The 26,074-nt window shown below is 36.4% G+C and overlaps 1 protein-coding gene across 5 annotated transcripts in view; it reads right to left on the reverse strand.

Annotated features, from left to right (window-relative positions):
• Nucleotides 1-26,074, reverse strand: part of CAMSAP2 (calmodulin regulated spectrin associated protein family member 2) — a 79,837-nt gene that overhangs the window by 13,422 nt on the left and 40,341 nt on the right. For 3 of the 5 annotated variants that reach the window (XR_014616403.1, XM_084211858.1, XM_084211857.1), the window contains exons 4-10: nt 25,809-25,892; nt 16,320-16,461; nt 13,073-13,212; nt 5,257-5,350; nt 4,123-4,216; nt 1,347-1,417; nt 796-865 (exon numbers count right to left, since the gene is read on the reverse strand). Coding sequence is in view for 4 of the 5 variants with exons in the window: in XM_084211858.1 (XP_084067984.1) it covers nt 796-865; nt 1,347-1,417; nt 4,123-4,216; nt 5,257-5,350; nt 13,073-13,212; nt 16,320-16,461; nt 25,809-25,892 (695 nt within the window). In the remaining variant the exon portion in view is untranslated. Of the gene's footprint in view, nt 1-795; nt 866-1,346; nt 1,418-4,122; nt 4,217-5,256; nt 5,351-13,072; nt 13,213-16,319; nt 16,462-20,595; nt 20,979-25,808; nt 25,893-26,074 lie in introns of those variants that run through there. The other 2 variants (XM_084211860.1, XM_084211859.1) reach the window with 2 other exon arrangements.

The raw sequence follows: 26,074 nt of genomic DNA on the forward strand, positions 1-26,074 counted from the left end.
TAACTGAGCAACTCATGGTTATTAATAAAAATAACAAAATCTTTGTATTTGGTTTTAATATTATTTTAAGCTGGTAATATTAACTGTTACACTGTTAGGCGTACTGTATTTTGTCTAGCTTCAAATATAATAAACATGCATACATTTTTAGATAGATATTTTTAGATGGATAAATAGATATAAGTATAATAAATGTTTAAAAAGCACAATAGAATAGAATGTAACATTTTCTTCAGACTCAACCCATGCTCTTTACTACTTTGGAATAAATTCTGGGCATTTCAGGAGTACAGGAATTGCCACCATAAATCAGAAGGAAGGTGTGAAAAGACACAGTTTACACACCACTATAACTCTCACCATTTTAACTTTGGTTTATACCCTACAGATTAGGAGTTCATGACTGGTCTAACTGAAAACTAAAACACTCAGCCTGATTGTTCTTAGCATCCCAAAATAATACAAGCTTAAATGCTACTGAGATCATTAGCCATGTTACTGTTACCACATTTAGTTCACTGTGATGAGTAAATATGAACACATTTAACACCAACAATTCAAATATTTGAAGTACACCTCTTTTAGTGTAAAGAATACATTATTTATTTCTGAAGAATGTTTCCTATTAACCAGTTTTTAATCCATTATATGGCTTTATCTTTCTTTTTCTAATTTTTCAAGCAGCTTACAAGAATTCTCATTACAGGACTCTGAAAATCCAAACTACAATGGAGCATTTACTACTACTCATAACCAAACCCCAGTATTTTGTAACCAGCTTGTAAGACTACTTACCTTTTCTCTTTGGGCCATGTCCCTACTTGCCCATCTACATAAGACATTGAGGTGGACCTTCTGATGACTCCTAAGTGAAAGAAAAATAGGACCCAATGTAACTACTGTGAAAAATGATTTTAACATCACCTGCTGCTTTAACAAATGGATTTGCTTCACTACTCAGAACACTGCAATGGCAAAAAAGTCTTTATATATTGAAAATACAACTAAAGCCAATTTCATTCTGGATATATATTTTACCCTTCATCCCTCAAAGAAGTTACTAATGTGTAAAATATTATACAAATCCTACTTGTTGTAAGCCATCTTCCATATAATCAAAACAGAAGTCAAATAAAAAAACCACACACAATGCATTTGGTACAATCTTCCCACTTGCACATTTTATAAATTACAGAAGTCAATTATGTAAATGAATTAATTTTTCATGTAAAGGGGTCCCCCTCTTTCTGCATAAATGATGTTTGAATAAATACAAGCAGGACAGCAATTTACTTAGAGGACGACACCTGTCTCATTGCCTCTCCCAGCCCTTTGTGAATTGTTACCTGGAACAGATGAATAAGGCTGCTGGGGTGTATGCAGTTGGTGAGGGGGTGTGTAAGCTGGACTTTCCAATCTATAAAGCAAGAGACATTAACTTAGAATTAATACATCAAAAGCCACAATACAAAGGCCAACCAGTCACCCTGTTGTTGGCCAAGACAAAGACAAGATTTTTTTTTTTTTTTTTGTGATGAGAAAAAGTAAGGTGTAGTTCTCTTCTGGAAATATTAATTTATCAACTAAAAAGAGAACACTGTAATAACCTTGGAGTGGGACTAATGCAGGAGGACCAAAAAGTCAAAAAGGTATTTTTCATACACGAAGAGCTACAGACCTGCTGCATGAGTTTTGTTAATGTACTTGTCTCCTGATTTATTTCATGTAAATGTCTCTATTAGAAGGTTCCATTTGATTTCAGTAAAAGGTCGAAACAGACATGAGCAAAATGAGGCAGCTCCTACTGGCCTCAAAACTGAGATTGCAGCCAATATCACATACTTTCCATACATTTCTATTTTCAGTTGCTTAGTTTGAAACTTCTGCTTTGTGTCTGGACTGCAACATGCACTAGAAGTGGAAAAGAAGACTTTGAGATAGACGTGACTTTATAAATGAAAAAACAGATTCACTACTAAAGGAGTAATTATAGAGATTTCCTCTGTTTCTGCTTATACAGATACTTTATTTGGTTTACAGAGAAGGTCTGTAATTGAGTACCTGTGTTAATCCAGGATGGGATTAACATAATTCAATGTTTTGATCAAGGTGCTTTTTCATGATCAGAACAAAGACACATACATAAAGACACATGGATTCGTATGCAAAACACTTCTAGAGAAGCCAGACTTCAAACACAAGCTGGATTAAATCCTTTCATGTTTTGAATTTTATCCACTGAATTGAAGAGCACACTCCCAAACTCACATTTTTCAGAATATTTGTGTAGCGTTATTATATTATATATACTGTATAGTGTAGAAATGTCTCTAAATAATATTTGCAAGAAGGATATTCACATCAATTTAAGAAAAACACAATCTACAAGAGCATCTTTCACAACTATATAATCAATTATTCAGTACAGGTGCCCATAAATTCCTGATTTTTTGTATCAATAACACTAGATGCTAGCTACATGACATATCTGTTTTAAATGGCGTTCAAGATTTCTGTGAAAATTTTAAAATCCTAATGTCTGTAAGTTATCTTAAAAGAAAAGCATACTTTCCAAATTTAACCCCACAGCCTGTGAAAATTTGCTACCATGAAGAGAATCTGTACACTTAATTTTCCTTGGGAAAAAGACTGATTCTGGCACCAAGCCTGGGCTCCATGGCAACCTCAGACATCGTAAGTGCTCACTGCCACAGTCCCACTCCCTCCTCTGTGCTGGCTCTGGCTCTCCAGCCCATGCTCTGAGTCACTCCAACAAGCTAAGGCAGCACAACATTCACTTTTTCCAACTGGGGTCCTTTTTTCTGTCTTTGTGCACTGAAATGGCAACTCAAACACTGAAGAGGGCAGGAATGCACAGGGAGGAAGGCCAGAATTCCAACATCCTGCAGTCAGGGAACCTGCAGCCTGTGTACTGGATTCCAACCATCTGAAATGACTTTCTGGGCCCCTCCTTTGTCCTGCAGTGATGTGTCATCAGGTTGGATGAAATACCCTGGTTTATGAGAAGTGTTACAGCAAATGGCCTTGGGAACCCCCGCTTCAAAGGATATGTTCAAAACTACTGGCTCTTGTTCTCCTGGCTTACACGCTCAGACTACAAGAAAATAAAATCATTGTCCACAAAAGGAACACACTTTGGATACATACAGGGAAAGGATTTGGAATCCCAGCATTTAATGGTAGTAAGAAGTATTACTCTGTTATTAAAGTCAGCATAGATTCTGAAACACTAAAAACATACTTAGGAACCTTAAATCTCAAACCCAACCAAACCCTCACCACCCCCCTCCAAAAATCCCATCCAAAAACAACAGAAAAGGCTAAACAGGATTATCTGAGTTGGAAATCAACCATTTGCTAAATGTAGTTAAAATGCTAATTTTATCCTTCTCCTCTGTGCCAGTTTAGATATATTTAATAAACCAAAATAAAACCCCCCAAATTATAAATACACTGTAATGCTGTCTCTCATTCAGTAGGTCCAGATCAGATCACTGGAAGGCTTTCTTTACCTTGCCATAAGAAATATTAAAAAGAAGACCTAATGTACAATTTATGTCCCTTATCATAGAAAGAATAGGTGGGAAAAGACCTTTAAGATCATCAAGTCCAGCTGTTAACCCTGCCAAGGCCACCACTAAACCATGTCTGTAAGTGCCACATGTACACATCTTAAATACTTCCAGGGATGGAGGCTCCATCACTCTCCAGGCAGCCTGTTCCAATGCTTGACAGCTGGTTTTGATGAAAAAATTTTTGCTAATATCCAATCTAAACCTTTCCTAGTGCAGACCTGGTCAGCAGCTCCACTGGAAATTGAAGAGGACAAGGCCATGTGACACTTCTGTGCTGAATGCTGAGGGTTGTTTTGGACACCGGTAAGAGAACAGCACTGTCCAAGTGTACAAACATGAACAAGCAGCCTGCCATGCAGCAGAGAGGGAGGGCTGAACTACAGCATATTGCACAAAATTCTAGATTGTATCTGGGAACTCAATCACTGAGCTTTGCAAAAAGGCAAAAAACCCCAAAATTAAAAACTCTGATTTTGAACAGAGAGAAGGAGATTGTGAAACAGTACTAGTGATTCTCTGATATTACCTGGCTACAAAGTCAGAACCAGATGGACCATCCACATAATTTCTTCTGTTAGCATTCAAGCTGTGGGCAGAAGCTGCATCTTTTGCAGGTTCAGCTGCCAAGAAGAAAAAGTTCAAGTTATTATAGTTTAGTATTCAGTAGTAGAAAAGCTGTCCAAAATAATCTGAAATAACGATTTTCAAAGATTTAAAGAATTTTCATTGATTCCATTATTTAGATTAAAACTGTCACTTCCTTTCATCTTTATGTCCTCCAAAGCTCCTGTACTGGCACTAATTAAAGAAATGGAGACTGACAAAATAGACTAGAAAAAGCAAGGGAAGTACTAATACAGAAAAATAAACTAAAAATAGAGTCATACAATTAAAATGAAACAAACAGTTTTAGCAAAAGTTGTTCTGGAAGAAGTTTTTCTGATAAAATTTCTCCCCAAACTCTTAGACTGACTAGAAAAAAGTTTTTTTGTCACACCCTAAACCAGTTAGCACTATTTAAAGATCTATGTCAGATTTCTATGTGCTGTAAAGCATAAAAATGAAGAAAAGCTATAACAGCCACCCAATGAAAATATCTTCCTAGTGCATGGAAAGCCAATCACAGCACTGTGTTATTTACCTGCAAGTAGTCATTAAGAGATCTCAAGATCTATCTGAAAGGTGGACTTTTAAATTTGAGAATTGCTGATGGAAGATGGTGCCTTTGCACTTGGTCCAAAATGAAATTTTACAATTAGCTCTTTATTCACTTTGCCCAGATTTATGATTCTTTCTCCGGGTATCTTCTCAGCAATACAAGCTCTTCAGGCTAAATTCTGTTCTTGGTTTCTTATTACATTTGTAATTCTTGCATGGACATAAATGGATTCGAGGCTTGTTTAGGTCAGGAAAATTTGCAAGTGATTATACCACAACAATTTAAATGAGTTTTTGGTAACAGACAACAAAATCTAATTATGATTTATGAGATGAGATGAAGATTTACAATGAAGAAAGAGAACTCCTTTCCTTCTTTAAGGGGGTTGCACACTGCCAAATCCTGTTAATGAAAATATTCACTGCATCTGTGAACACAATGGCAATCTGTACACATACATATCAAAACATGCATATTAAGGCCAATCCATAACATAATTACCTTGGGGATGCACAACAACACGGGGCTGTACAAATGATGGCTTCACCACTTCAAACCACCAGAACAATTCTGCCATGAACACCATGTAATTGCTCTACATGAAATAAAAAAAAGAGGGAGAGAAATTGATGTTAGAACACAAGCCTGCAAGTAAACAGATTAAGCAGCATTTGGGAGATGCCTCTGTGTTTCAGCCCCTTTACAATCTCCACTGTTTTTTTAGAAATAGAGACCAGTACAACTGATCTGCAGCACCAATACATAACTTGACCAGATTGCAACCAGTTGGGTTGAAATGTTTCATAACAAGCATATGCTCAAGCCTGATGTCAGGAGCAGGACGGGTGGAAAAAAATGCCTGCCAAAGATCAGCCATTTCCATTAAAAAATAGCGGTGAAAAGCCCATTGCAAGTGCAGATAATGCTTTTTTCAGAGATTTTTAACATGAAAAAGTATGGTAGCCCTTTGTTTTAGAAGTTGGAATCTGATTTTGGCTTTTGTGTTAAGTATGTGCTTTTGTCACACTTGTGAAGTTCTACCCAAATTTACAAGCCTTTAATGCAAAACAAAAAACAGCAGCAGAGTTTCTTGACTGCAGGTTAGAACAAGGTTTTAGCTCCAAAGGTTTATGCACTGCTGATATTTATGTCCCTACTCTATGTTCCCATTACACAGCCATGAAAGACACAGTGTGGGAGCCACCAGATTAAATACAAGGGGAAAAACAGATGAAAAGGAAAAAACAACTGGTGACAAACTGCATCAACAACAACAACAACAAAAATCAATAGAGGAAAGCCAGGCAGGAGCAGTTGTTTCTGCTGCAGGAACATACGAGTACAGAAAGCCCAGAAGGTTGTTGACTGTGGAGGTTAAAGAGCTCAGAGGCCAAAGCTTCTGCATCTTCAGTGCCACTTCATATCTAGAAATATCAGCTGAAGGAGATCAGCAAATAGCCAGGTTTGAGCTGGCTCAAGCAGGTGCACGGACCTTTGCCACCAGTCTTACAAAGTCTGAAGATGTAAACAATGCTTATACATTAAACTGGGAAACTATAATTAAACACCTTTTTGTTTCAAAGAGTTCCTTTCAAAAATTCAAAACAAAAATGTCATTCTAATTCAAAAACAAACCACAGGGTTCAAGGGTAAGAATGTAATTTTAAAAGAAACAAAATATTTACTAAAAAACTTTTGATAATAAATAATTCCAATTCTGCATCAGTATATTTGAAAATATAATTTTCTGTATCTGTTTCACACTTTTGCTTCAGATTTATTTTTCTGAAGATTTCTAACGTAGACAAGCCTATACTTAGCAAAGGGATACTCAGACCAAAAGCTACTCCTACACTGTACTATATGGTGAAGGGATCAGGCACATGTTGCATAGCTATTACACAGAAGTTATAAATAGAACAGGAAAAACCCCATTGCTGTTTATTCAGCTTGACAGAACTGAATGAGGAAAAGTGCATAGCAGAATCTTTTCCATTCAAGTTAATGTCAAGCATACATTTCAGTAGCACACACTGATTTCATTAGGAAGCTTAGACCAAGAAAAACTCAGAAGTACTTCTCAGACAAATATGATTTTTAATACTACAATTTCAAAATATTATAAATTCTCTCTGAATATTTTCCCCTTCCCCTTGCCTCTCCTCAAACTGTCATATTTTTGACTTGATTTTTTAGTAAAAAATTATAAACATTATAAAATGTTCTAATCATAGCTTTTTCCCCATCCAAACTAATATTGCATTTAGATACTCCAATTTCTCTCATGTTTATGTTGAAATGCTGCATTTCAACAAAAAACAGACACACAATAGTGTGACTATTTTATGAAGGACAGATATTCCTTCTGAGAATGTCTTCCACGCAGTCCTGAGCTGCTGCAAGACAGTTTGTTTTTCTAAAGCCACCAAAGCAGTATTTGCTGAACTACAAATGAAAGTGCTGCACAGCCCACTGAGAACAGGGGCTACTTTAGATGTCTGATGGTGAGCCATCATGATGGAAATCCCGTTTTCTCACGGGTTATTTTTAGTCAGAACAATCGTAGAGAAAGACTGATGATCAGTAACAAATTTGTTTGGAAAACTAGCAGTGGGTTTGTAGTAATGCTGCTATTCAGAACTCAAGAGAATGTGGATATGATTTCCATAGATTTTTGCCTTGATTACAGTGACAGAAATTCTAGCAGCTTGCCATATGATTATCACACGCACTTACACACAACAATACTCAGAATCATAACAATATTTTAATCGTAATAAAAACTAAGGAAGCTCTGAGCAGTCCAGGATAGCTCAAGCCTCCTGAGCAGCAGATGGCAGACTTGCAGCTTCAGAGATCATTGTTAGCTAAACATTCTCATTTAATTTAACTCCATTTAATCTCATTTAATTTCAAATATTTCAAATAAATTACACCCTCCTAATACCTGTAGGTTTTAGATCTGCATATTTATAGAATAACCACAATATCATATACACAAATGATACATATAATCTGTCATCAGGCTTGCATCCACTAAAACTGGATGTGAGAACAGCCACAGAAGCTTTTAGAATTTTTTTCAAAATGAACATAAAACACACTGAAATTTTTACCATGATGCACATTAAAATCTCTGTTCAGTGGGCCAGGAAAGGTCATGTCCAGTGCAAACCCACAGCTTTTTTGTTATACAAGTGCCAACATAAATGCTTCAAGACTGCAGAAAACTGGAGTGTCACAAACTGTCTTGAGAAGGCCAGGCTACAGCTGTGTATGATCCAAGCACTACCAGTTTGTCCTCTGTCCTGCCCCCGGCTAATAAATGCCACAAGAAGTCAGTTTTCAAATCCATTATGCCTCGTTTCAGACCAGAACTGAGAGGGAAGAGCAGCTGATTAACATCAGTGAAAGCAAACCACGCTGCTTCCCTTTAAATAATGAGCCAGGAACATTTGGTCCCTCTCAGGGAGAAACTGTCTCAAAAAACTGTTCCCTGGTTGAATCTTACTTTTAATTCCTGATCCTCAATCGTTTTAACCCAGCCAGATGGGAATGAAATGGCTGAACTGACTCCCACCATACATAATAAGTGCCTCACCAAGCACAGCCAGCTGCTCTCCCAGGTCCTTAAGGGGTTCCAATTGCCAGTTCAGGCTTAGGTGAGCAGCCTGGCTGGCAGTGGGTGGGAAACCAACACATGTGGACATTGTACAGCTCTGAATTTCTAGGATTTACCTATGCAATGTATTTGAACACTATTTTTCACAGCTCTGGTGCTGATTACAGCCTCTGCTTATGTTATTTACAAATAAACACCTTCAATATTACATCAGAAAGTACAAGTATTCGAAACTGCTCAAATGCAATAAATATTTTTTTATATAAATCACAGAATGAAGAGACCTTCAAGATCATCAACCCTTCAGATATCATATACTCCAATTCGGCTGTGGGAAAAAAAAAGAAGTTCTGAATCTGAATCAAAAAAGATTTGACAGTGCAAATGTTTTTTCTGCCACTCTGGTTAGTAATCAGGTACAAAAATAAGGTACCTATTCCACGTGCTTAGCTGTGATTCTGCAGTTTGGAGTCTGGCCCACATCTAGGTCAGAGGAACGCCCTTTCAGCCAAGACACAGCAATCGTCTCAGACGTGCGTCATTTCACATTCTGAAAGCTTTCATTCTAACAAATATGCCTTCTGCAGGAGCTGGGGTGAGCAGACTCCAGAGATCTCAGCACAGAGCAGCCAGAGAAGCAGCAGCTGTGCTGAAGGACATGCAACCCCCCTGCAAGAACAGCAAGGCTGCAGAGCCCTGTGGCCCTGCTGAATGCCCAGGAACCCTCATGCTCAGAGCAGCAGGACTCAGCCAGCTCCTCACAGGACCAGCAGTTATTACAAGCACAGATTGTATGTACATACACACCCCAAGGGACAAATGGACCCCTGGAGAAACTTTTTGCACGTGCTCCCCAAAGCCACTGGTGGGTCACTATGAGCCCCTGCTTATGGGACATCACGGGGCTGGGCTCCAACCCAGTAAAATGACTCTGTGTGTGTGTGTGTGTGAACTCTGTGAGCAAATGAGTGCTGTGTGTGAATGCTTATCTCTGAGTAATGACTGAGTCATGATACTGATAATGGCAGTTGAATTAATAAAAAATGTTCTAATAGCATGATCTGAGTCTCACCATCAATCCTCTATCAGCAAAGAGAGAATGTACAATATGTGTACATTAAATGAGTAGCAGAAATTTAGGGTCACTATTTAAGAAAACAAAACACAAATCTACACATTTGTAAAGGCTTGGGTAAAGGAACACTTACAAAAGACAACAATTAACAATTGATGCAATGCCAAATTTCTGTGTAAAACTCTCAAAATCATGGCAGGCACCAAATGATTCCAGCTGTCAGTCAATCCCCTCTTTGACAGTTAACCTCCTAAATGACTTGTTTTAGATTTGAAGCCTACGGCCCTACTAGAATAAAGCAGCAGATAATGATCTGAAATTCTCAAGAATCTAATCAATTATGACCAAAGATGTGTTTTTTAACTCTTTCAGAAATAATTTCCATGTATCTCATGTGACAAATGGAACATGTGAGATATTTATTTTAATTCTTTCTCTTCAGTGACCATACAACATCCTTACAGTAATTATGCATTCCATTGAACAACCACAGCACTAATGCTACAGATCTCCCATTATATCACAGTGCTAATCAACTGCTGGGACAAAGCAATAAGTAAGTTTTTAGGTTCTCCAGGGTGCTTCATACTTCTTCTGATGGCACCTTATGCAAGATTTTCTATCTTTACAAACTTGTTCTTTGAAAAGGCAACACAAGTCCATGTCAAGTCATAATAAAACAGTTCCTTCAGCTCTGTGTACTTTCCCAGATATAGGTGAAGAACAAGATACTTAAAAAATAAATCATGTCTGAAGATAAAACTGCTTACAGGAGAAGGGCAAAAACGCAATCTGCAAAAAAGCAAACTAAAGACAGACTCAAGATTTCTATTATTTCCCCTTGTTAAATATGCAGGGAGGATTCAGAAAACATTGTGATTATTTTTATGTAATCACTCTCTACTTGTGTTTGTCTGTCTCAAAGGATAACAACCAAGAACCAGTATGGTCCCCTGTTGGTGCCCCAAGCATCCATGGAATGTATTGAAATATTTTTTTCTGTAATATCAGTAGCCCTGCCTTAGTAAACATCTTATGAAGAACTTTACAAATGTATTTTTCTTAGAGGAGAAGAAACAGGCAATAAGGAGCAACAAAACTTTCTGCTTCCTTTGATTATGACACATTAAAGCTGTCTAGAAATCCAGACAAAGCTTATTTCTCCTCTGTGCTAAACCAGAACTAAGCCAAAAGTTTCATCTGCTGGGAAATCTGAGAGCCTCTATGAAAGACTTAGGATGCTTAAGTGAAGTCACTGTGCTTCTGGGCATTTTGATGGAAAAACTGAAATCAGGCAGTGTCACCTTGGTCAAGTGCTGCACTAAATTTCTGCATCACATCCTATCTCTAACCTCCCTTGATTTAATGTACCAGGACAGTGCAAGGTGCCCTGGGAAGAATGTAAGGTATGTAGTTTGTGCTGGATCACTTAAGAAGAGGTTCTGCTCTCTTCCTTCTCAAGAACCAGCAGCCAGCCAGGATACCTTCTGTAATTTCTAGGACTACACAAGGCACAGCACTGTAGTTCCAAAAACTCTGCTGAGATGTTTTTCTTGAGGCATTTTCCAGTAAGATATCAGCAGTTGGTATTTTTTACTTTTTTTGTCACCACTACAGATGTAAGAGGTTTGTAAGCCAAAAGCACAGTGGCACCTACTGAGCAGTATGAGCCACTCTGAAAACAGACAGGAATTTCTACTGATTAACAAACACACACTTCTACAAATCCTCAGACTTCATACTATGTACATTTTGTAGGCTAAGATGAGTAGCTTCCACAAACCAGTGTAACTCAATGTGCAATATTTAAAATATCCATTCACAGTACAAGTTTGTTTAAAGTGACAATAAAATTCATTGAAGAATAAACACATTTATTAAAATTTACTCAGATGCACTGGAAAACTAAGGAGGAACTCCTTTAACAATGAATTTATTTTTTAAGCAAATTAATTCTTAACACTGGAAAAACAGAGTTTACAGCACTAGCTGAAGTCTCCATGCCAAGTTTTAGAAGAAAAACTTGGCAGCCTTGCTTTGTAGCATTTACATCTAAATAAGCATCCATGCCACAGCAACTTGTAAAAACATGATCACAAAAGGGCTCTCTCAAATCTAGAAATACTCTAACTCTTTGAAAGAACTCTAAATCCTGTCTAAAACCAGTGTTCAGAAACAGCAAAATCACTAAGTTAAAAGAGTAAAGTCTGATGCATCGGAATATTGACAAAATATTTACTATGGTTTGGTTTTTTGTAATTGAAGCTTCCTACTGCATACTGGTTTGAGAAATAATTCAAGGCATTACTATAAAAATGGTATGACTAACTGTCCCGAATCAAAACAAGAATAATCAGTTTAATTTATTCCATGTATGTGTAAGCAGAGAGAAGCCATCAAAATGCAGTGAAGGAGCCCTGCTGGAGCCCACTGAGTGCGGCTGTAGGACAGGAGGCGCAGCCAAGGCAGACTGCAATGCAGCAGACTTCACCAGCATGGAGGTAGATCACTGCACGTGAAATTTAACAACACCAACAGCTGCCTGAAAGCACTACACAACTTTGTATACACAAAATAAACCAGCAACAGCTAAGGAGTCTAGACTTAGGTCCTACTGCCCTTACTCACCCTGGCAGCTCATTACTTATTTGGAAAGGATTGGGTTCAACTCTACAGGAGACAAGAAGGCTGTATTCAAGCTCTGGCCTCTGTGACTCTGCTTGTGAGATTGCTAGAAAATCATAAAAGCAGTGAAATGACCCAGATATTTAGAAACCAATTACATCCCATCTGCAATGGATATGCTGACTTCAGAAAAATAATATTTCATTCCCTAAAGGCAAGCCAACAAGAATCTAAAGCAAATGAAGTGTGTTTTATATAGAAGAAAGTCTTGGTGAAACATAATAATGAAAAATTAAAATTACAATTAGACAAGAAATCATTCAGTTGCTCCTTTTCTTTCTGCACAGGCCTAAAGAATTACAGAATAATGTTTTATTTTCCTCTTTCTAAAAGAGCAAAATCTTAGATTGATGGAATACACTTAATTGCTTATTCAAACAACTGTTTTTGTTGGAATTGTGTTGCTGCTCGTATTTGGGGCATCAAGGCATTGGTTGTTCAAAAAATTTAACTCAGAAATTTACACATTTACAAAAGCAAAAGAGCTTTAAGATTAAATCCAAAGAAATTGTGTATACAGAAATGAGTAAGAACAGTGAGTAATAATTCCATAAACAAGTCCTTAATATTTCCCCCCTTTGTTAAGGCCTTGATACATTTAAACTAATGCAGATCACTATTACATTTCAACAGAAATATTGTAGATTACAGATTTCAACTATTAATTAATAAGAAAGAAGATAAAGTGGGAAATAGTTTTGCACAAAATCAAAGCTCTTACAAATCCTTTCCCAAGTGCTTTTTAAGAAATACTTTGAAATTCCTAGAAAAACATAATGGCAAAAAGAAGGTGGCTTTTCATTCTGCTGACATTTGTGTCTTGCTATGTCACAAGAGAAGCCATACAGCAGCAGACTTTAAAGGACTAAACATAACATTAACAATATAGTTCTGTGGATGTTGCTTGCATTTTTATTTAATTGTTTTATTTTTACCTTTATTGAAGAAGCTGCATAGAGCATATCCTCAAGACTGAAATGGCAACACTGGTTGAGGTATTCCTGACAAAATTCTTGAATCAGCTGTAGATTATACAGGCTGTCAGCTAAAGACATTGTATCTTTCAAACAAATATCTAAAAAGGAAGAAAATAAGCAAAGATTAGATACAACTCCAGATTTGCAAAAACTGCTTTTTGGCTTTTACAGATTCAGGAGCATTTACTGGATAATTTCAGACATAATTTCTGCCCCAAACCCTCCCCACCAGAGACTTTTATTTTTCTAATTCAGAAACAAAAGAAATTATTAATTTACATTTTATCTTTGCATTTCTAAACATTTAGATATTTTTGTAAAAATTAGTTTTTCACTGTTGAGAAGTTCATTTGTTTCTGTTTTGCCTTTTATGAAAATGTAAGTTATTCTATCATCCCAACTGTTTCTATATAATGAAAAAATACGTCTAATCACTAATATATTTTTTTTTATAATTAGGTTTTCTATAGAGCAATAGCAGTAAGAAATAGACACGCTTTTGCATACATTTCTCTGTACATAATAGTTCTTTGTCTTTCAACAAGAACACATTTTAGCATCAACAAGCCTGAATCTTCACAAAAAAACAGCCTGGGCTTAGGTATTCTTTTTTGTGGATTGAGATGTTTGAGATGAGATTTTCCAAGGAGCTGAAGGCTGTTATATGAATTATCACTCTCTGAAAGTGCTATTTAAAGACAAAGCAGTAGTGGCTGTGAACAGACTTGTGTAGTTACACAGTATTCTCTGACTGGTATTTAAGACCAGATAGTCTCTGTTGTCTTTTTATAATTGCTTCTTGGAAAGGTAAGTAGCAATAATAAGTCCCATAAAAAAAAAAAGTCCTCTTAAAAAAAAGGACTGAAGAAAAGAATTAAATATACTTCTAGAGCATCAGATTTTTTTGCTAAAGCAACAATGTATGACAGAACTCCACATAAGTTTTGAATTGTTAAGGATAAAAGGTTTCTTCATAAAAGGAATCTACTTTGATCCCAGCAGGATAAGGATTCCCACACTGAAGAAAATCAGACATAGTCCATAATTCCAAATCCACAGATGATGATCAATAGGAAAAAATGTTTGACTAAACTGACTGAAATGAGATTAAATTCAGAAATGCAAAATGAGAAGTCATACTTTTGAATCTAATAAAATTCTAATGTGATTCACTGGCTGAAGGTGATATGGAGCAGGGAGTTATCACATATTAGCCAGTGTAGACATGTGTGCCTTTGGCATCATGCAGCTATGGAAAAAACAAACATGATGCTAAAATTCACTTCCAGCAGTGAGAGAGGAGCACTAAACAAAGCAGGAATGGGATGTCAGTCTAGATTTTTCTGTATGATTACAACCCTCTACAGTCAAGAACAGTAAACCCAAACTAGACAAGTTGCAGATGAAGACTATTGAGGATAACAATGAGAATGGAAATCCACTTCAGCCAGGGAGACTGAAAAGGCTTCGTTCAGTCGCCTGGCCTAAAACAAGAGGAAGAAAACAAATCAAAAATGTGAACATCAGCTTAGAAACTATTCAAACCAAAGGATACTGCTGCAGGAACAACAAAGGCACGTAAGACAGGTGACGTAAAAACCAAGAATAGGTTGGTAAAAACCAAGAATGAAATTTGAAATAATGAAAAAAAAGGAACAGTGGGTAAGAAGAGTACAGATTTTCAACAGTTTTACAGTTTTAAGATAGAACAAGATAAATTCAAGAAAGGGATTATATAATTTTGTACAATAGTCAACTTCTTGACTCAATGGGAGTCCTTTCTAGTTCTGTATTCCTTCAAGGAAACCTAGATTTGAAAGTGAAATGAAGACTTAATGAGAAGAATTGATCTATTTCAGACTACAGAGAACCCTAGAATACTTTTTTCTTTTTTGTTAATGCATTTTTAAGCATTTTTGCATATGCATTTTTATTACCTGCCTTCTTCAGTTTCAGTACAGAAACAAATCTCAGTAAAATTCAACATGCATCAAAAACTGTATTACCTAAGTACAGGGAAGATGAGCAAAATCTTATTAAAGTGTTTCCAGTTGCTTTGGAGTACCTTTGAATTTACTTCTGAGACAATGACATGCACATTAGTATCTTTAGGGAAGATGATGTCAGGACACCTAACAAGAATATTAAAACTGAAGTTCCAAAGATGACATGTGCCTTGCCCTGTTCAAAGGCAGATGCTGGGGGAAGGTCCTGGTCACGCAAGGCACACAGGACCTTTCAGAGTGTCTGTGTTCTCAGCCATGCTGGAACAGGACAGAAGCACCAGGTGTTACCACAGTCAATACCACCCAAGTTCTAACTCTTCCCTAATCTCATATAATAGTATGCATTTGGCTGCAATGTTTATGTAAATTGAAAGTTCTATTTATCAAAATTCTCAAGCTGCAGAAGAAAGGTGAATGAATGCATCTTTGTGCCTTTCATCTTCAATGCCTCCTGTGCTGAAAGCTCCCTATAAAGTGGTTGTGAATATGAATTCCAGATTTCAGTCCTTAGCAGGCTCTAAACTCTTCTTCATATTCCTGTATTTCTCAGGATGTTTCTGTATAAGTGTTCCCACGACATCAAAGGTATCATAGAAAGAACACAGGCAGAAAATGATGGGTGTTAGCTGCCAAGACATTCTACAGCTCTTAGTTGCCAAGAGGAAGGTATAACTTTACCAGGCTTCTGAGCAAAAGGATGAGATGAAGCTGCTCATCATCACAGACAATTGCTATTACAGAACAGCATGACAGCAATACATTCTATACTATACATTTTTGGTTACTCTATAAATGATTTGGATAGGTCTCAGGGGAACTAAAAGCTCAGAATACAGCACAACTATTTGCCATGCAGTGAACAATGCAGAGCCTAGCTCTAAACTCCTCTATGTTTTATATCTGTAACTGCTCAGATCCACAAAAAGCACTTATGCAGCTTCAGTAATAAGAGTTTTGCAGGTAGTTTCAAGTATGTTTATTTTAGTGCAACATAAAAGCAAGCACACCAGGGAAGGACATCTGGGCTCCTTTTATTTAAATATAAAAAGAAATAGGCTCAAAGTTTATATTAAACCCACCACATTCAAATTATGCCTGCTGTGTACTGCACTTAAGCACCTTCCTTCACACAGTTCTCAAACACAAACATTTAAACTTTTATGGCCATGTGTACAAGTTGAGAGCCACGCCAGACATACCCTCCAGTTTAATGATCTCTGGACAGTAGAAGTGGATCAGGGCTGCAAGAGCACAACCATCTGTACCATCCTTCAGCAGATTCTCCACCAATGGAATGCAGGGCAGCTGCTTCAGCAACGTTTGCTCCTTCCGGTAACGAGCCTACAATTTGAAATGGAGAAAATTAGAGAAACAAAGGCTCTGAAACATATGAAGAAACAGAGTCATACTGTAGGTTTTACACTGTTAGTGAAAAAGAAGTATTCAAGAAACAGCTGCATATTCTCAGTATTCTATTTCCTAAAACTATTCATGCCATGCTACATTTTGAACAGGATAATATAGTATCTAATATTCTAATATCTAATAATGATCTTAATAATATCCAAGAGGAAAGCAACAATGCTAATACTGAGCTTAGCCTTCAAAACTACCGAGTTTTGATGATCTCTCTACAGCACACTAAACTAAATAACATTCTATACCTTAATTAAAATTTAGTAGTCATTATTATACAATCAAAAATGATCTGTGTGCAAATATAGTGAGACAAGTCCTCAGCTACTGCAACTTCAGTTTACTGGCAAGTCACATGACTCTGAAGTTAACACACCTAAGTATCTTGCCCAAAATCTTATTCATACAACTGACTCATGACAAATTCAGAAACAAGGAAATCTGCATTTGATCAACTCCATTTTTATTACTAGCATGTGTGAGCAGTCACAAACATAGAGAAATATTAATGGTCAACAGTTATGACCATGCAGTGACCCAGTAATAAATGGAAATATTTCAAAAATCCAGTCAGCATATAAAGAGATCCTTAGGTTACAATATCAATATAGTATTTATCTGCAGTGAATATATTTTCAATGGGTTGTGGGCGTTTTTTATGGTAAGAGAGGAGGGCTTACTGAAAAAATGGACTTTAATATCATTCCTATTTTTTTTCACTTCTTCCTGGGAAAACAAACAGAGGTGGAAGAAAGTGGTATAGATTTTAATTTGTTAGTATTATTTACCAAGACCTTTTTAAAACAGTAGTGAAGGGTTACTATGTACTCATACCACAGAACTACCTACACGCAGCAGAGAGTTTCTGAGTTCATCTTATGCTATTTAAATACATCTATACACAGTGAACTGCAAGTCTCCCTGTAGGGACTCTCAGAAGTCTTTGTGGAAATCACTCTTCCCAGCAAGGCTAAAACTGACTGTTCTTACCTCCTACTCCACCTTTTGGCTGTGCTGGAGCAATTACTGATGGGACTGTACCAAAACCACTGGTCCAGCTACAGCAACTCTCTCCTCCTGTGTTTTTGCAGTGAATGAGGGCATGAGCAGGGAAGGAGGTTTTATGGAGGAGTAGGAATTGTTTAGGCCAACTGTGCATGTAAAAAGGTCTGTGGAACCACAGACTAACCCTGAGGGTTGTACTTACTGTCACTGAATTTCTGTCAAAGATCACATGACATTATTTTAGTGAATGTCAGTGTCCCCTAACTGGCCTAAGAACTAAAAGCCTAATCTGGCAAGAGCAGCCACATCAGTTCTAGAAAAAATAAAGGGCTTGTGCTCGGCCCAGAGAACTTATACCTCAACCAATTAATATTTAAAACCCCCCCTGAGACTTAGTTGCTACTTCATGCTTTTAGTGTAGTTGCATTTGTGCCCCAAATACACTTTATAAAAATGGAAGTCCCATTTTTGTGTGCTAGAGAAAACATTAACACCAAACATAAATCATGTTCCTGTTATGCATTATTAACATTCTTTTCTTCATGTTCTTAATACTCCCTAGTATATATAATGAAATAGGTCAATTATAATTGCAGTGAAAGTTTAATCTCTCTCACTCTATTGCAATCCAGTGACCCACTATGATGAAAATGCTCTAAGTTTCAAATTCTATGTTATTATGTCCATGTATGTCCTCCTCAACATGACTGAAATTAAGTCTATGAAATACCACAATTTAATTATGATTAAGCATCCATAATGGTAACAGATACAGGATACAGATGGACTGAACATCATGATTCTACAAGCTCTGTTTGATTTATATATTCTTTTGAATAGTATCTTTTAATGGAGTATTCAAAAATATTTGAAATTGACAATATAGTGATGTTGCACAGTAAATCCTGTGAGAAAGTACACTGCACTTTGACAATGCCTTCACTGGCCTCATGAACAATGCCCACCCATGCTGGAAACTGTGTCATATCTTTGAAGTGGACATAGAGGATTTAAGCCATTGTAGAGAATGCCAGGAACATTACTTCAGGAAGGATAAACTCATATAACCTGATCTGCTATGTTCATTACTGTATAGCAGGCATCATATTTCAATTTGGTTGAAAAGATAAAAGAAATTACACTGAAAAAATGAAAACCACTGGTAAATACACTGCATTTTAAATAAACTTCCATTTGAAGAAACTCTTCTCATTAGCTGCAGTGTTTGCTACTAAATTTATATATATAATAATGCAAAAGATGAACTTCTACATTATAAAGCTCTAGAGCTAATTGTAACAAATGGTAATACAGGCATCTTGTTTCTGAGATCCTAAACCATCCTGATTTAGCATCTTTGAGCTTATTCCACTTAACCTAGTCTAGGTGTAGTCAAGACACTTGCCTAGAAACAAGGTCAGCTAAAGATGAACAGCCCACCAGCTACTCTCTCTTAAGTGCTTGTGTATTCAGAGCTAATCATTAAGAATGAATGCTCTTACACATTTACCATACAGTAGATAACATGTTATAAATGTACTTATCAGAGTTTTTAGCTGCCTCTATGCTCAGGAATATCTGTCACTATGAAATGTGCTCTATTCTAAAGGGGACAGACAGAAGAGTGGCTCAAGTGATAGAGCAGCCTGAGTATTATCAGTAGCACTTGGGGTTTAACTGCATCTCTACTGAGCTAACAACACAAAGTAACATAAATACCACTAATTCAAGTTGTTTGCAGATAAAGTGACAGGCAAACTGGAGTTAGCTTCTCAACAGATGGAGTATTTTAGAGTTGAATATCATTTTAATGCAAAGGAAGATACTCACTAGTAAACCAACACCACAGACAAAAACAGAACACAGACATTCTGAAACTGTTTTCAAGTAGCCTTACTTTGACAAAATAAGACAAAAAATTTGTGATATCATGGTCCATCTTATTTTTTCTGCATTATTCCCTCCAATTAGTTATACTCCCTTAACTCCAAAACAAAATGAATGGGCTGTACTGTGAAGAGCAGAGTATCTGTGTGTGTGTCACAAGTGTAATAGATACCTTTCCAGAGCAATTGCCCACAGAGACTGTCAGGAGTCTGAATACTGCTCAGCCTGCTGGAGACAGTACCTTTAAATTACTTTTCCAGACACAGAGTAATTTTTCTTGTTGCCTAGATGCCACTGCCTTGTTATTTTCAATTTCTTTTGCAATGTAAGGACAGTGTTTCATTAGTTATGGCAACAAACATCTGAGCCTGCTAGATCAATTATTTGGTAATCTTTAGAGCAATGATAGATGGGAATCAGTTCTTTGGAACTCAGATCAGAAGTATGCAATTCTGCATATACCTTAAGAGCTGTTCCCAGCCAAACCTTGCCAAATAAACAACCCAATGCACATCAAGTGTGAATTCCTACATGATAGAGGAAAGTAATGATAAACCCAAGGTGACACAGTACAGAGAAAACAAACTTTATATTACTGCAGATATGACAAAATGTCTTTTATTACTTTTAGTGAAATTATAGTCTCACTAAAAGTAGGCTGCTTTGGGTCATTTTGTGTGGGGAGAGATTAACAGCAGTCTTAAATCAGCTAAAAAAATGGGGACTTCTAGATGAGTGTTGTAATGATTGCATATGCTTAGAATAAATAAGATTTCAGATTGCATGTAGCGTCAACAAAAAAGCTACTTCTGCAAGTCTCTTTTTAGAAGACAATTGGTATCAAATAGCATGTGTTTACTGAAAGTTTATGAAAAAGTAATTTATAAATGTTCATTGGACATGACTAAATAACAGGTAGCACTGCCTTGTACAAACACACTGACTGTTTGAAAAGTAATTCCTTATCCAGCATCATATCTCACATTTCTTTTGCACAGATTACCTTGCAAAACAGGCTTCTGCAGGTATGCACTCCTTTGCAGGGCAATCTCTTATAAAATTATCTCAAACAGATAAATGAAATGAATGATTAGACCAGCATGACATGGACAAAGCCATTCCCAAAATAAGCAATTTGATCAAAGTGAAGCAGTTGGGCAAACTTACAGGAACCAGTTTCCAAAACCATTTGGTAGGAGACTTCAGAGGAAGCAGTAGGAAAAAAGGATAAAAGCAAAAAGCAAAGGAAAAAAAAAAAAGGAACATTTTATCAGATTTCATAAATTACTCTTATAAAGCAATTTTTTTAACATTCTCAGTTTTGTATAACAGTGAGTTTTAATTTAATGGCAAGCATAAGTGCACTGTAACCTCTGCATATTGAGCTAATTAGCAGCAATAACACTGGAGAAATATGTCTGCACTCTTTGTAGATCAGCATTATAATTTTCCCACATGAACAGCTAAGATTGTCAGATCAATGCAGTTTTATGAAATGCTTTCCCACATCTAATTGTACTCTACATATGCAATCTGACTGAAGAATTCATTTGAGACTTGAAGTCATGATATCACAAGTATCAAAATGAACTCCAGCAGCACACATGGGGAAGCAGGAAGCTAAAGCAATGAAAAAAGGGATAAACACACTGTAGTACAGTACACCCAACTGCAGTGAAGCTTGTATTAGTTTCTTGAAGCCAAGCAGTAACATTCAACAATATTTTTAAACAATCATATGACAGTTTTCAGGACAACAAGAGGTACAGGCAGTTATATTTTCACAATGACAAATCACATTAGCATCAGCTGCATGATGTGCAATGACCTGAAATGTAGATGGAGTTTTGACTACTGGCAGAGGAATTATCAGAACTAATACATAAACCTCTAAACTCCTACACAATCAAAAAAATACTAATCTGAAGAACACTGATTTTTTTCTAGTCTGGCATAATACTTCTAGTATTAAGAACAAAAATATTATGTACCAGTACTATAAATACACACAGAAAATGTCACCACTCCATCGATTTCATTGTAGAAAAATAAAAATCAAACCCACTACCGGAGTGCAGGAAACAACCTATTTTGTTTTTAATGAAGATAAATATTTTCTGGAAATGGTAAAAGTGCAGTTTAAAACTACCATGGAACAAACTGCTATGGAACCTTATTATTTTATGTAGTTGTTAAAATACTGTGCTTCTACAAAACCTTGAAAACAACTGTAGTAATGATACAGAGCTTTTATGGAAAAAAGCTATTGTGCACTAATAGGTGTGCAGTAGTAACACAGCTATTCTCAACATCCTTCTCTCCTCCATTTCACTGGATTGCAGCAGGAAAGAATCCCAAAGGCACTTAGAAGACATCAACTACAAGATGCATGCCAGTGTGTGGCTCTGGACATTTCTGTCACACTCTTTATACAGGATCCAGTTTCTCTTAATCTCACTGAAAAACAGTCAGTGTGTGGAAAACCATGGAAATTTGAAAACAAATTATCTTCATTTTCAACTACAATCAGGAATCCTAAACCCTATTATAAAGCAAGGTTTTGGCTAAACTGGCTGAGATCAGATCTAGGCTGCCTATTATTCTATTTAACACTGACAGGAACATTGTTCTTGCATTTATCAAAGGGCAGTGTATTTCAGACCTGGACTCAAAAAGTCTACCAATGTCTATGTAATGCTAGGCTGAAGAAGTACTCCTTGGAAAAAAGCACACGTTCATTTCAATTCCAAAGACCAGCTCTCCTTACCAGTAACAACTCAAAATTAGCAATCCAATACACATTTTTATTTATTCACCTGGTTGAAACTGTGATTGAGATGACTATGAAAATGCTTTAAAGGGGTGAAAGACTTTTAAAATTTAAATTCAAACATACTGTAAGATTTATAAGTATACATTTTCTAAGGCCACATAAAGGAAAAGAGATTAAAGAAAAGCTGAAGTCTCTAGGACAACCTAGGAATTCAGTGGCTGTTGAACTGTCACTTCAGATCAGCAAGAATAAACTTTTTTGCCCTGGAACTTCACAAGAATCAGTCACTATGAAAGAAACTAAGCAGAGAATCCAGGCTGACTTCTTCCTAATGTTTAAAACAACAACAACAAAACCAAAATAAAATCCCACAAAACAACCAACCAACCAAAAAAAAAAGCTGAAAGAACAAAATAGTCTCTCAGGTTGAGAGCCTATGGTTTTACACTATGATTTTTTTATCACCTCTAACAGAAAGTTTGAAACGTGGCTATCATAAATTTATTTCCACATAAACTCATGGTGCAAAAACACGACAGTCATGCCTTTCATTAGCTGCTTTTTTCTGCTATCTTCCTTGCACCATCATTTGTGTTCATGCAGCTGTGCACTGATTGGATCAAGAAGCTGATTCTGCTGCAAACTTTTCTTCTTGACAGGTTAGCTTTTGGTAGCTGTGTGGATTTATGAAACATTAAATTCTAGTGGAAAGTAGAACTACAGTGTTAGTGTTTTACCTTCACACAAGAGGTTGCACTGTTTAAACTGATCTTACAAAAAGTTTGAAGAATTCAGGTACTCAAATGAAGTTACATTTGTTTCTCTCACAGGATTTGCATTTGACTTAAATCTGTTAAGACTGATTCAGTCTAAACCACGGAAGCAGACAGAAAAACAACATGTTTTTGGGAAAGCTCCAACTACACTGAAAACCAGCAATTTAACCAGTGCAACTGTACATTCACTACATATTATTCAGTGGAAGCCTGAAAATCAAAGCTATTTATTACAAAACTTGAAATCCTAATTCTGAAAAGAGATGCAGACTCTACCAGAAAAAGATGAGGTTACCACAAATCACCAGCCGATCAAGGTCCACAGAGGACTACCTGGAACTAAAAATCATACACAGTCCTTCCTCTCTTATCTGCTACAGACAACTAGTAGCAGAAGACAGTGAAAGAAAACAAAAGCAACCTCATAATCTGTTAATACTGATTTAATCTATCCAGACATAGAAAACAGGTATATTTTATAATTTGTAGTATCCAATAATATGTATTTGATGTAGAAATTTACTCTTTGTTGCAAAAGATTCACCACAGTTCTATAACAACACAGTAACACAGTTTGGCAGGCATGAGGGCTACTCTGAAATTATTTTTCAGAACTGATTAATTTACAAATGTGTAACTGTAGGAAATGATGAAATTATTTTAAAATTTATATGTTAACTTTGTTTCACCTTATAGGTACCTAATTTTCCTGCTTCTTGACCAGAAATTAAACCTAAAGAAGGGCTTTCCCTGTTGACTAAAATTATGTATTTTTCCCATGTTTGCCTGGCCATCTCTAATCAGCAGAAGGGGCATTCAGAATTTAAATTTGACTGCATGCAATGGACTCATCCAATGCATCTGCATTAGTTTTCCTTGTAAAGCCAGCGTTCAGTACAATCCTCAGTTAAGAAATTCAGGGTTTAGTTGGGATGTTTCACATGTTTCTAAACCTCAGATGTTTGCATGCATGCAGTGACCATTACCTTTAGGAAGAATCAGTGTAAACTTGGGAAATACTGTGAGACATATGACTAAAAGAAAAGCTGAGATACCAGAGCAGTAAATTAACCATCAGTTGAACAGGTTCTCAAAGAAAACTGGGAGTTAAACAATCCTCATGCTAATACAGCCCCCAAGCACAGAATACCTTACTTGACAATGTGCAGCTGATTCCCTAGTGAGCCAAAAAACACAGCATATACCTGGGAGAATAGTATCAAAAATTCAGTGTACAGAAGAGAGGGCTTTAAATATCTATTTTTTCAATTATTTGGCAACTGTTTAATTTTGTTATTTTGCCAGTGCATTTGTACCTTGGCCAACAAAACCTGGCTCTTCTGTTCTGTTACAGCTTCACAATTCATCCAAAATACCACAATACCATTTTTTAGGTAAATGTGTTATTCTCCTGAGTCCATTTATGGGATTAGTTACAGACTATATAAGTCTTTCAATAATTGATTTTAAAATGTTGACAGTGAAGATAAACTATAAACTAAAATTTGTATCCTTTTACTCCTAATATAAGTTGCAAAATATAAGTGAAAATAAATCAGGTAATTTTATGGAATTGCTCTGACAATAGTTTTCACTTTGATATATATTTGTTTATCATACTCTCATGCAGTTTTGATTTTCAAAATTGCTCTCATCTTTCCAAATGACCTACAAACCACATAAAACATCCTACTATTATTTTCAGGAAAAAGAAAAACCACTAGAGGACAGAGGAACACAGGTTATCTCTCTGGCCTCCGTTTACTTTTTTTTAATCTAAATTTGAGAAATGAACTTGCCAAGGACATCTTATTCTCCAGACTGCTATGGTACTATCACTACTGAACACAGTTTAAATTTTTCATGGCAGGGTGTATGCACCAGGGTAACACTTTTATTGTAACAACCACCATTTTCTTCTGCTGAGTCACATTAGCCTTCTTTGGCATTCCTTACATTAAAAAACCCCTACAAATGCAAAGATATTCACTACAATCACGTTTTTTGAAGCTGAGCATTGAATCCAGGCTGGTAACCTGCCACTCCCTCAGAGTGGCACTGAAAAGGAGACAGCAGCTTAGGTGAGAACAGGCCAGGCTGGGAAGGAGGATTACAGCCTTGCAGCAGCTTGGAAATCTGCTCTGCATTCACGTGCCGGGATAAGACCAAAAGGTGTTCAGACTGATTACCAATCCTGCAGTAATAGTTGTATCACAATAGGGTAAAGGATCTTTCTGAAGCAAGGAATTTTACACACTCTGGAACTATCTGCTATCCCTATGTATTTTGATGGGCATATAATGCTACTGAATTAACTGAGCTCTGCAAACAAAAGAAAAAAAAACTGTTAGGAAAGGGAATCAAACAGTCTCTTTTTATTTTATAGATAATAAAACCTGTAATCAACCAGTATTTTGGATCATAGCCAGAGCAATCCTTCCCATGATATCACATACAGATCTCTCTTTTGACATTCGTGCAATATACATGGAAAACAAACTATTAAAAACCATGACCAAAAGTGCTGGTCTTTTTCATATCAGATCTCTCAGGGGTTTTAATTCACTCAAAAGTAGTCATTATTCTTAAATTTCTTAGCATTAATATAACAGATGTTTCCCTGCTATCAAAGATTTATTTGTCAGAAAGGACAACTGGCTATAAAAAGTGCAGCTCTGTTAGTTTTATTTTTAAATCTGTACTTTCATGAAAGTGATAAAACTAATAATGAAATTAATACAAGTTCGCTTTCTTTAACAAGCAGTTAAAAGCTCAATGCCTTTTTACAGATAAATGCTCATTCTTGCTTAACATATTTTAACTCCTCCTACCTTTTGACCTCCTGCAGATTCTGCACTGTGATGCTCCTTTAGTTTTTGCTCCTGTTCCATGATGTCTTTCAAATGCTCATTTACCTAGAGACAAAATAGTTCATTCAGTTGTCTGTTCCGAGAAACAAGTCACAGAAATGAGAAGTTCTTCAAAAGGTCTATATATCATGAACACAGAACTAAAGAGATAAACCAAACATTTCAGACTATAGCCCTGAAGCAAATGTCAGTCCTGGATGCAGACAAGGTCACTGCTTGTTAGCTTT

This window comes from Fringilla coelebs (genome assembly GCF_963513975.1).
Source record: "Fringilla coelebs genome assembly, chromosome: 9".
NCBI classification, from domain to species: domain Eukaryota; kingdom Metazoa; phylum Chordata; class Aves; order Passeriformes; family Fringillidae; genus Fringilla; species Fringilla coelebs.